This window comes from Vigna umbellata, chromosome 1 (assembly GCF_029865625.1).
Source record: "Vigna umbellata cultivar VRB3 chromosome 1, Vumbellata_1.0, whole genome shotgun sequence".
Lineage (NCBI taxonomy): Eukaryota > Viridiplantae > Streptophyta > Magnoliopsida > Fabales > Fabaceae > Vigna > Vigna umbellata.
Genome location: NC_142165.1, coordinates 83,356,700 through 83,369,624, shown reverse-complemented (window position 1 = coordinate 83,369,624; position 12,925 = coordinate 83,356,700). Strand labels below are relative to the sequence as shown.

The 12,925-nt window shown below is 34.3% G+C and overlaps 1 protein-coding gene and 1 pseudogene across 1 annotated transcript; one reads left to right on the top strand and one right to left on the bottom strand.

The window, feature by feature from the left end:
- Window positions 1-1,271, top strand: LOC124837970 (protein TORNADO 2-like). Its single transcript, XM_047313464.2, has 2 exons — window positions 1-600; window positions 745-1,271. Exons 1-2 carry the CDS (start codon window positions 103-105, stop codon window positions 1,054-1,056), a joined length of 810 nt encoding a protein of 269 aa, XP_047169420.1. The 5' UTR covers window positions 1-102; the 3' UTR covers window positions 1,057-1,271.
- A 4,925-nt stretch (window positions 1,272-6,196) lies between these two features.
- Window positions 6,197-9,997, bottom strand: LOC124837967 (uncharacterized; annotated as a pseudogene).
- Window positions 9,998-12,925: the final 2,928 nt, after the last annotated feature.

The window sequence follows — 12,925 nt, the reverse complement described above, 5'->3', positions numbered from 1 at the left end:
ATTCACGTGGGGTTAATTAGTAAGCATGACTCCTCTATACTAATATCTAATTAAACCTCAGATCAAACCCCACCAAATACCATCCTTGTAATTATAACCATAATGGCACTCAGCAACAACGTGATAGGGGCCATCAACTTCGTTGCGGTACTTCTCTCAATTCCAATCATTGCTGCAGGGATCTGGCTAACAACAGAGCCAGCAGATTCGTGCGTCAAAATTCTTCAATGGCCTGTCATGATCTTGGGGGTTCTCATACTTGTAGTGGCTCTGGCAGGGTTTCTAGGAGCCTTCTGGAGAATCCCTTCGCTTCTGGTCTTCTACCTGGTTGCAATGTTCGTGCTTATTCTGTTGCTTGTTAGCTTGGTGGTTTTCACCTATGCTGTCACCCTCAGAGGCCATGGCAACATTGAACCCAATCGCTCCTACTTGGAATATCGTATCGATGATTTCTCACTTTGGCTTCGTCGAAGAGTACGAAGCTCAAACAGATGGGACAACGTTAGAAGGTGTCTTATGTCGTCAAATATATGTGCTGAGTTGGATCAACGCTACCGAACGGCGCAGGACTTCTTCAACGCACACCTAACCCCCATTCAGGTAATTAACTAAATAAACTAACTCTCATTTTCTAATAACATCCCATTTAACTAATTCCTTGAAATTAAAAACATAATCTTCTTCACCACGTGTTGTTCTTTCAGCTTTGACCTTTATTCTTTTTTGTACTTTGATCTGATGCAGTCAGGGTGCTGCAAGCCTCCAACAAAATGCGGTTACACGTTTGTGAATCCGACGTATTGGATCAGCCCCATCAACACGGCAGAAGACATGGATTGCATGAAATGGAGCAACGACCAAGCACAACTTTGTTACAACTGTGATTCATGCAAAGCTGGTTTGTTGGCAACCCTTAGGGTGGAGTGGAGAAGGGCCAATGTGATCTTGATCGTTACTCTTGTTGCTTTAATTGCAGTCTATTTGGTTGGCTGCTTTGCCTTTAGGAATACCAAAACGGATGAGCTCTTTCGCAAATACAAGCAAGGTTACTCTTAATTGAGAAGATCGATTATGTTTGACAATTTCAGGAACTCTTAGGGTTAGGTAATGAACACTGAATGTTGATGCTGGTGGAGAGTGAACTGGGTCATTTTGTGTTCTCTTAATTATTGTAATTTTCTTTTATTGAAGAGAAACGAACACATCCATCAAATGTATGAATTTGGGATATTTTCTTTAATGTTAAATTTGAGAAGACTTTTGTTTTTGTATATTACTGTTGAGTGTGTTGAAGAAACTATAATGGAGATACTATCAAAAATAGAACCTAAGCAAAATATGACTTTGAATATGACTTGACCCACATGGCCTTTATCATGAGAATTAAAGCAACTTGCATCAATGTCCTCTTTAAAAAATTTCCACTGGAAAAGAAACTTGTGATTCAGTTCTGATATTAATTCTTGAATAAATGTTTATCACTATGTCAAAGTTATATAGTTTATATTAAGATTGTAACAGTTCAAACGTTACGATTCAATTACGAGTTGGACAACTTGATCCACTTAATCTTCGTCACAAGATAATTGATGTCATATATAACATGACAATCTTAAACAATATGTCTATCTTACCTTGTTCAATAATATCCACTAATCAAAATCTCCTCGTAGTGTTGCTTCAACTTGTATTTTGTTTATATTTACTTGATTTCATTCATGCATTTGCACAACTATAAAATTTATAGTTGATAACATTAAAAGAAATATCAAACAAACCATTAATTTAGAGTTTTTGAAGAAGAGTAGTGAATCGAGGCTCTTGATTAGTTAGGAAAGAAAAAGATTATTGTGTTCATATAACTTTTAACATTTTAAGGTTTTGTAGGAGAGTGCCCTAAATCCATGATCCATTAGGTCTCTTTCGCATGCGATGATGGTACTATACACAGGAATTTTGTGAGACGGAATTGCGATGTCATTCACGTTCGTATCAACTAATTTGTGAGAGAGGAAAAGACCATATTTGGAGAATAAGCTCAGTATTTCATCTCATCAAGGGTGAGAAGATTTGAGTGGTGAAATATACTTTTACGATTGTGTCCCTTCACGTACCTATAAAATTGTCAGAGTGAATTCACTTTCCTTTTGTTATGAGCTTTGTGGGTCTGTAGTAAAAAAACAGTAATATAGATAGATATTCTTGTATAAAAGGTAAAAAAAGTTAAATAATAATAATAATAATAATAATAGTAATAATAACTATAAAAATAGCAAACTACATGACTAAATTATATTCTTAAAAAAATAATATTCAAATAAAAAAATTAAATTTCCTAAAAAAAATATTATTTTAATTATTTTATTAAAATTTTTTTACTATTTAAAATAATTTTTACTAAAAAATATTTTATTCGTAATATCATTTTATACTACTATTACATCACTGAAAAATCCAACGCAAACTTAGAAAAGCTAATGTTAGAGGCACATGAAAGAAAAATCAATTGAGTTGACAGACAAATATAGAGAATAGTTATTTTGAGCAACTTGTTATAGCTGGCCATGGTCCATACTAGTTTTTGTCCAAGCCCAACCCACTTTATTTAACTGAAAACTAAGCCTACCAAATCAGTTGGTACCGTTCATTTTAAGAGGGTTACTCCTTACATCCTAGACTACTCTCTTGCATCATTACATTTTTTTTTTTTAAATTTCAAAATTAATCTTTATATTTTAAAAAATCCTCCACCCCACTTCTATTCTTCAACGGATGTCGACATTCGTTACAGAAAAAATTCTCCACATCCGTCAACGGATGTGTCTACATCCGTTTAAACTTAATAATTCTTTTTTAATTTTTAGTTTATTAATTTATTATATTAATGATAATTATTTAATTAAATAAAATAAAAATTAATTTACGTAATATATTATAAAAAAACAAAAAAATTAAATAATGTATAAACTAAATAAAATATAATATTTAAATAAACTAAAATTTTAAAAAAAAGAAAACATAAATGGATGTGGCCACCGGAATATGACACATTCGTTGAATATAATTAACTAAAAATATTACAATTTAATTAAATTAATAATTATTATTTAATTAAATAAAATAAAATTAATTTTAATAATACATTATAAAAAAATAAAAAATTAAATAATTTATAAATTAATTAAAATATAATATTTAAATAAACTAAAAATTAGAAAAAAAACATTTCAACAGATGTGACGCTTCCGTTAATTCTAATTAATTAAATTTTTTTATAATTTAATTAAATTAATAATAATTATTTAATTAAATAAAATAAATTAATTTATTACATTATATATAAATTAATTTTATTTTATTTAATAAAATAATTATTATTAATTTAATTTATGTATTATTATTTAATTAATTATTTAAATATTTTTTATATAATTACTTATAATCGGATGTGCTATATCGATACATCCATTAAGGTTTTTTTTGTTTTTAGTTTATTAATTTATTGTATTTTAAATTAATATATAAATATTATTTAAATTTTTTTATATTTGAAATTAATTTATAAAATATTTAATTTTTTTGTTTTTTATAATATATTACAGAAATAAAAAATATTATTAAAATAAAATTTAAAATAAAAATAATAAACTAAAATATAAAAAAAAAGTCAAAATATTTAAATGGATGTCAACATCTGTATGTCAATATCCGTTCACGGGTGTCAACATCCATTAAAGGTGAAATGGATATTGACATCCGTTTTATACAAGGATAAATTAGGTATGAGGTGGTGCAGAGAATATTTGGCGATGGTAGAGAAAGCAATACTCTCATTTTAATGGCCCTATATATAAAATTACCAATCATATTGTCTACTAATCAATATGTCCTTTTAAAAAAAAGTTAAAAAAAAATATGTTTAAAGTTTTGATTATAGAAGTTTTAAGATTTAACATTGAAACAATTGAAATATATTGTTGGCAATGCTAATTTATTTTAAAAAATTTAAATTCTTTAGACTATATTATTTATATATTTACATTACTTTTTATAAAATAACAATATAGTTTTCAATGAGCCAATCCGTCAGACGAGACAAATTAAATTCTGTAACTAATTTTTATCGACGAAACGGATCTAAATAATTAGACTTGTTCATTTTGAAATTTCTGATATAAAAATAACTTTATGTTCAAAAATTAGTGACGGCTAAAGAAAAAAAGGGAAGAATTATGCTTATAATTCTTTATTGTTTTTTTCCTTTTTCATGGATAATTCTATTTGCTCGTTTTTCGCCATTTGTTATCCTTTTTATATTTTGAAAAATCAGTTTTGGGAATATATAAAATAATTTTGTACATTAATTTTCAACTTTTGAGAAGAGTGAAGAAGGGGGGAACAGAACAGAATTATTGAAAATATTTAATAGGTGTTGACCAAAGGAACTGTGGTATTGGCCTCAGTCTAATAATACACTATATCTGTACATTTCTCTATTCTAAGCACAAGCCAGATGCACAAATGTGACATGTAATCAGAGTTTGTGTAGGCACAAATAAATTAATCAGTATGAAATTAATTAAAGTTAGTTTATACTTAAATAAAAAATTGTGATTAGTACGTAACACAAAAATTAATCAGTATGAGTACGTGTCGAGTTTGGCTTTTCCCTGACAAAAGAGGGACATAAATGATGCGAATTGGAATGGTAAAGCACACAACTTAACATGGAAATCAGATACAAGTCATTTCTAAATTTTCAAGTGGTGACACCAAAAAATTTATAAGTGTGAACTTGTCGTGGGCCTACAAAATTTAGGTTCAACAATCCCATGGTCACTTCAATTCATGTGGGGCACCCACTAAACTTTAAGACACGAAAACGAAATTTATAAATGCTTTGTTAAGTGTGGTATTTGCTTGAAGGGATAGGCGTAAAATATTTGTGGGTTTAGGGTTACTATATCGTTGTAGATGTGTGATGAATGACATGGTTGTAGGACGTGTGGTAGGGTGACAGCCCTAAAAGTGGATGATGATTGGAATCTTAGTGGCGTGGGCTGTGGGAAGGAGCTTGACAAGTATCTAAACAAAGCAACAAAAAGAAATGATTCATTCATATTCAAGAGAGTTGACTAGTAGCCATAGCCCACACCTTCGTTCTTCTCTTACGTTACGTTAACTGTTAGAATAAATGTGCCTGTGACCTCATCATCCCATTAATTAACCAATGACTTAGCATGCCACTCTCTCTTTCCCTTACAGGTCATTGTTTCTTTCCCAGTACGACAAAACCTTCCACGTCCACTCTGCAACATATATATCTCCATATTCTTTTCTTTCCTTCCAACTTTTATTACAAAAATACTATGAAATTAATCCTATGTCGTTTTTTTGGTTTCAATTAACAATTGTATAAAGATAAAGGTATGGGAGATGTTGCAGAATGTTGAAAATGTATTAGGGCAACGATGTTTATGTTTGGTTGGAAACAGTGAAAGGTTTATTTGTGGAACTGTGTTATCCTTACAGAAGAAAGTCGAAAGTGGTAGAGTAATCACTGTGCTATAAATTGACTCATGCGTTGTCAATTGTCAAATTTAGCAACTTGTAGAGGCGATGTCATCATCTTTGTCCCTCTATTTCCCTATATATGCCAAGCAATTGTGACTCGCAATAATATAGGTGTAGCTATAACTAGTTATGATTTTTTTTGTGTTGTAGTCCCTACGTCTTTTATAGCCAGATTATCATATTAAATTCCTGTGCCGGCAAATTATTACAATTTTCAAGATAAAATCATAATACATAAATAATATTTCTTCAATTCTGGTTCAACATTATTTTTAAGAACTTACTTGTACATGTTCATTTTACAAGATTGACTTGGGGAGGTGAGTGAATAAATTTGAAGGGATTTGAAGGTGAATTGATTGTTGGTGTATTTGGAGGTGATTGAAGATGAATTTAAAAGTAAAGTTTGTGAAAATTAGTATAAGATTTGATTGATGTGACATAAAAAAATTGTTTAATTAGTAAAAATTGAAGATTTCCAAAAATGTCCCTAGTTATTAAAGTAATATAAAATGATAATGATTAATGTTATCACTAGTGCAGTCAAAGGAAATGACAACAGTTATTTTTGCCCACAGACAGCGGTTCCTCAACCGAGGCATATATAGGCGAAGTAAAAAGTCTACCCCTTTTTGCCTCGGTTGTAAACCGAGACAAAAAGCGGTAGGATTTCGCCTCGGTTCCTGATGAACTGAGGCAATATCTCGGATTCTACTGCCTCGGTTGTGACTTGAACCGAAGCAGTAGAGTGGTTTTTGGGCAGTAGAGCTGCAACTACAGAAAATGTTCTAGGAAGTTGGTTGTTGAAAGCAGAAAGAACTGAAGCAGGCTTATCTCCATTGTTCTTCTAATAATGCACCAAACCTTTCAGGAACACAAAGATTTCACCTTTCTTAATGGACTTTGAGATGAGCTTGTTGGCTATGGAGATAAACCCCACGTCTAATTGACCATCCAACACAAACACATCTCCTATAGTTAATCCATCCTCATCTCTAAAAAGTAACGACACTCTATCTGTAATTTCAAAAATTGATCAATATAGTGAATATCCAACTAGGTGGTCTGGTAACACTCTAGACTTACATATTTTTCTGTGTTAAAAATCATTTCTTAGATTTCTTTAGTTTTTAATTTCTTAGAATTAGGCTAGTTTTATGTTTTTCTCTTAATTATTTAGAATTGTAAAATTTTAGTTAAAAATAGGTTTTTAGATGTAATTTTTAATCTTTGTTAATAATTAGGAAATTAGTATTTTTCTGAAATTCTTTTAATAAAAAATTGTTTGATTTTAATTAGGTTTTAATCTCATAATATTTCTTCTTATTTGCATTCTAACTCTTTTATTCATTTTTTTTAGATTGGATCTGGTTTGGGCTTGAACAGCCAGCAGAAACAATGGGCACTGATCCCTCTTTGGGCTGTTTTGTGGCTGAATCTATTGGACAGCAGGGAGCAACAATTGGGCCGCTAAAGATGTTGGATTGGTAATGAAATTAGGCCTATTGGTCTGCTGATTGGAAGTAAATAGTCCAATGCTGCTACACTTGGCATTTTTTTTTGCTTCTAACACTGCTTGAAGAATGAATTGGGCTGGCTGTTACGCTAAATTGGGTTGTTGGTGAAATTACCTGGACTTGGGCAGTACTTTAGTGAAACGGTGAGTTTTAAGCACCTGCAATTTTTGGGGTCCAATGCTCGACACTCATTTGGGAGAAAAGAATTCCCTCGAGCACTTTCATTTGGAGAAAACCCAAAGCTAGGGCAGAGCGAGAGCTGAAGAGAGGAGCACATCACTTACCTGAGGCTCGTGCCACTCCACCGAAGTTGCACACGTGCTGAAGAAGATGATCGGTGAGGAAGAAGCTAATCGGAGCTGCCCGTTATAGAGGATCGAATGGCTGGAAACGCAAGCTCGAAGCAAATGAAAAGTGGCCGCTGGATCAAGAGCAGGAAGCGTCGAAATCAAGTTTCTTTCTTTACTTTTCCTCTCTCTTTTCTCTTTTCGTTTTCGACCCTATATAAAGGGCTTTCACCATGTAAATAGGAGATATAGAGAACACTTCTTCACACACTTTTTACCCTTTCAGTTTACAGTTCTCCATTCTAGAGTTTAGGGTTTTATTCGTTTTTCTTAGAGTAGGATATTGTTCTTGATTCTGGATTTCGCTGATGAGATTCATGGAACCGTGACAATCCGTGAGCTCCTCATTCGGTGATTTCTGGTAAAGTGTTTGTAATTTTCCTTTTTCATATTAATAAAGTTCAAATTCGTATTCTCGTTTGTTTTGATTATGTGCACTGTTTTTTGATTTCTGCCATTGTTATGTTCTAAGAAAATGAATTGGACTCTGATTCTCTGCATCTTTGCAATTTCTTTTGGAATTGAATGACTCCATAGTGAGCATTCTTTATCGAGATGTCTTCTCGAGATAGAGAAGAGTCCAATGTATAAAGATTCATCCGAATTTCTTTTTTTTAGTGTATATCATATTTAAATTTTGTTCTATGCTTCAGTTCATTTGTTTGTGAATTTTAGATTGATGAATAGGTTAATGAACATTGGTTGGACAAATTAGTGGAAAGAGTCAATTTAAAGTTCTGAAATATGACTTAGAATACCCTGGATTGGGATTCATATTATCAGGATGTCTTCCTGAGAGCTCTAAGCACTCTTTTATTCATTCCAATGTGCATTTCACCTATGACTTCAATTCTGTTTGTGAGTTTGTTATTTTGCTTTCAATTAATTAGAATTTAGGTACTGTTTTTTCATAGTTTAATTTACTGTTATTTGGAAATGTTATGGATTTAGGACTCATTTTCCTTTAGTTTCTGTTTGAGAAAGTTCAATTTGTGAATGATAATAATGATGTTGATAATGTAGGTTATTGTTTTTACAAGTGCTTAGACTTTTGATTCATGAGTTTCTTCCCTGATTCTTTGCTTTTGATCATTAGTTCTAGATGTTTCTTGTTGATTTTTCTTTATCTTAGATTGTACATATGTGTCTGCAACATTTAAGTTCAGTTACTTCATACATGAGTATATTCGTTTAGGTTTTAGGATTTGTTTAGCTTTTAAATTTCCATTTTGAGTTGCTTGTTTCCAGTTTTAGTTTTAAGTCATATTAGTTGCATGTAATTCTAATATTAGTTTAATTTCTATTTCTGTTTTAGGTATATTAGAGTTCAATTTTCTTTTATTTTTCCTTTTAGTTCATATTCTTTCTTTCCTTAACCAAATGTTCTTATTCTTTTTAATTTCATTGCTTCATTTTCTATTTCCCCACCTTGTTTTTATAGTTAAGTAGTAAATAATTACAAGAATTAACTTTATACTCTGAAGCTTAATCATAGTTGAGTCCTTGGATTGATTCTTGGTTATCCCTCTACAAATTAGTGAGGAAACTGAGTTTGTTGGCTTTGATGCGACTAAAAGCGAGTTTAACATGGTCTTGGGTACCTCCGTTGCTACGTTGACAGCGACAACTTCTTCAATAATCTTCTTATTCTTCTCAATAGCAGCGACAACTTCTTTCGGCATATACTTCTCATCGTGCTTAGCGAGAACCTCCACGGTAGAAAAATAACACTCTAATCTCCTCGCCTTCTTGAACACGTTATTTGTCGATACCTCCTTCTTGATCTCCTTTGTAAACGGTTTCAAGATCCCTTCCGCCACCACGAAATGCCTTTCCCTGAACAAATCCGGCAAGGAACCCTCGTACCGGACCACGATGTCAGTGATTAGATCGGTGATGACGAACTCCACCTCCAGCTTCGACGCCGGGTAAACCACGCTGCCTTTGAGAACCAAGCCTCCCAACCGCTTGATCTCCTCCGTGAACGGTTTCACGATCCCTTCCGCCACCATGAAATGTCTTTCCCTGAACAAATCCGCAAGGAACCCTCGTATCGGACCACAATGTTAGTGATCAGATCGGTGATGACGAACTCCACCTCCGGCGTCAACGCCGGGTAAACCACGCTGCCTTCGAGAACTAAGCCTCTCAACCGCTTGATATCCTCCATGAACGGTTTCACGCTCCCTTCCGCCACCACGAAATGCCTTTCCCTAAACAAATCCGATAAGGAACCCTCGTACCGGACCACGATGTCAGTGATCAGATCGGTGGTGACGAACTCCACCTCCCGCTTCGATGCCGGGTAAACCACACTGCCTTCGAGAACCAAGCCTTCCAACCGAAACCGCGCCTTGGAGGGATTGGTCACGAACTTTTCAAGCGCGTTTGTGGGAGTGATGTAGAACACCAACGGGTCTTGAAAGTTGTTGAGTACGATCACCACAAACCCTGCGAGGCGACGAGGGGTTGGAATGGAGGGCGGAGGAGGGAAGAGGGGAGGAGTGAGGCGGTGCGAAGAAGATGAGATCTGAATCGGAGTGCGAGTGACGAAGCCATTTGCCTTGGTAAAGTGAAAGGGAGTAATGAATGATTGTTGGGTTTAGGATTCTGAATTAGACTAAGTCGTCACCATGGCTGAAGCTGAAATCTTTGAGATGAATTAGAATAAGTTGCCGCCATCGCATGATGAAGAGAAAAAAAAATGGAGATACCCAAGGCTCCCGAGAAAGGATACCTAAGGCCAAGGAGACCTAAGTTTACAGAACCTTTCTGCCTCGGTTGGTTAGAGAACCGAGGCAGTAGGGCAATTTCAAAAAGTTATAAGTTGAATAACTAGTTTTAGGTGGGAAGTGTCAGAACATTACGCCTCAATTTGGCTTTTAACCAAGGTACTATGACTTTTATGCTTCGGTTCCCTTACAACAGAGGCATATAAGTTCGTTCAAATTGCAAAAATGCCACCACGTTTACATATGCTTCGTTTTCCAAAAACCGAGACGTATGACCTGCGTTCTTAACCCCATTTTGCACTAGTGTATATATAATTGTAAAAATATTTATAAGGAGAAAAAAATAAAAATTAATTTTTAAAATGTAAAAAAATAGTAATTTAGTAAATTGATATAATTATTTTAAAAAAATATTTTTTTAATATAATTTAATGCGAAGTGGTTTGATTTTTTTTATTATTAAGGTGAAATTTAATATTATGATGAAACACATAGTTAACCAAAGTTACAATATTCCATGACATAAAAAAAGTACGAACATAATAAGATACAGATAAATTTCTCATAGTTTATGATGAAGTTGCTTCGGTTAGGTATGTAAACAACCTATTCAAACGATATTGACATCCCTATTAGACGTCTTGTATGGGATGAATGAAAAGACAGAAACTCGAAGCACCATCTGGATATGTTATCATCTTGAATGTTCATAGTCCTTAGTAAGTTATCAATTTTTTCTGAAGTATGATTAGATGAATGAGTCATGGTTGTTAACAACGCATTTTGACGCTCCATGGCTTGTAGTTGTCGTTGAACAATTACACACACTAGTAAAAAAACAACTTTTAAAGGCGCCCAATACGCTTCGGTTTTAGAAAAACCGAAGCATATTCAAACGCGGTGGCGTTTTTGTAATTAATGGAAACTTATATGTTTCGGTTAATGGGAAACTGGTGCCTGAAAGTGCTACTACCTCGGTTGTCTAAGCTACCCGAGGCATAAAACTGTCATGAAGGGGATATCGCCTCGGCTCGACGCAGAACCGGTGCCTAAACACGCTATTACTGCACCGTAAAATATAATGGTTTTCAGTTCCTCTTCTTCTCTCTCACTCAGATCTCCTTCTCAGTTCCTCTTCTTCTCTCTTCTCTCTCGCTCAAATCTCAAAGCCACCACTCCGCTGCTCCGCCGCTCCGTTGCTCCGTCGTCGCCACTTCGTTGCTTTGCTTTCACGGTACCCTTCTCACTCTTCCTCTTTTTCTCAAACGCTCATATCTCCTTCTCACAGTTCCTCTTCTTCTCTCTTCTCTCTCTCTCTCAAATCTCAAAGCCACCACTCCGCTGCTCCGCCTCTTCGTCGCCACCACTCCGTTGCTCCGCCGTTGCCACCTCTCCTTCAACGTCGCCGCTCCGTTTTCGCTGCCCAAAGCCATGGCTGCATCCCACCCCGCAACCCCAACCCGTGACGCGATCTCAGATCTCACTCCACCACCGGACGTGATCTCAGATCTCACTCCACCACCTAGCTAGTGCGGCCCGTGCCAGTGGTGGAGCCGCTGGCCTAGCACCCGGTCCAGCCCCCTTCCGGTCCAGCCCCCTTCTGGTGCCAATGGTGGTCATGGCAAAGCGTCTCTACGGTTGTTGGTCATCCAATTTTGGGGTTAGGGATTTCAATGGGGTTTTGACTGGATTTAGGGGTTAGGGATTTGAACGGGGTTTTGACTGGATTGGGGGTTAGGGATTTGAACGGGGTTCATGTATTGCTGATTCAAAAACATTCATCTGTGATGAAGATGACAAGAACAATCAATCTGCTTGTTCCCTATTTCCTGTTTCAATTTTTATTTCAATTTTTGGGTTTCTGAATCTGCTTGTTCACTGTTCAATTTTTGGGTTTCTGCGTGAGAGTTCCAGGAACAGAGGCTCAGAGGCTGGTGGAAAAAATTAAAAAACAAACACGTTAGTGCCTCGGTTACTCAAAACCCGAGGCATAAATCCTATCTTTTTTAACTCAGTTCACAATCGAGGTATAAAACTTATCCCTTTTTACCTCGTTGGTATATACTTCGGTTCTACAACCGGTGCCTATAAACAAAAGTAACCGGTGTCATATCCTCTTAGTGCACTGGTGACATAGTCTTCTTTTGTTTTAGCATATTTCTTTTCCAATTTATCAATTATTCGAGAATCCATCTGATTTGTAATTCATTAAGGTGACACTCACAATAAATAATAGTATGATAACGGTTGTGAAAACAAGTAGAATTGAAATATACCTAACGTAAGAAATCAAAGACATAAGTTAATGTAATATAATAAGTCATGTAATAAGTCATCGAATAGTAAAAAACTTAATGTAATAAGTCATCTAAATTGTGCATAATTAAGTTAACATCATGGTTGAAGTTAGCGAATTTTTGGTTCAGGATAAATTGGCCAACATGTTTTACTTATGTAATTATAGTCTATCTATGTAGTTATTTTATATATTTTCACTAGTGAATAAAGATGATGACATTATATATAAGAAAAGAAAATAAGTTGGGAATATTTTGTGAAGGAAAAATGACACTCTTATTTATAGAGATTAGATATGAGTAACATATTTATGAAAACTAAAGTAACTTTACATAAATATGAGGACATAATGTAATTAATCTTATTATTATGTAGCAAAAAGAAAAAAGAAAATATAAGAGTAAGAGAAAGAGTGGGGTGGAATTAGTAAGATTTTAAAATGAAACATACTTAAAAA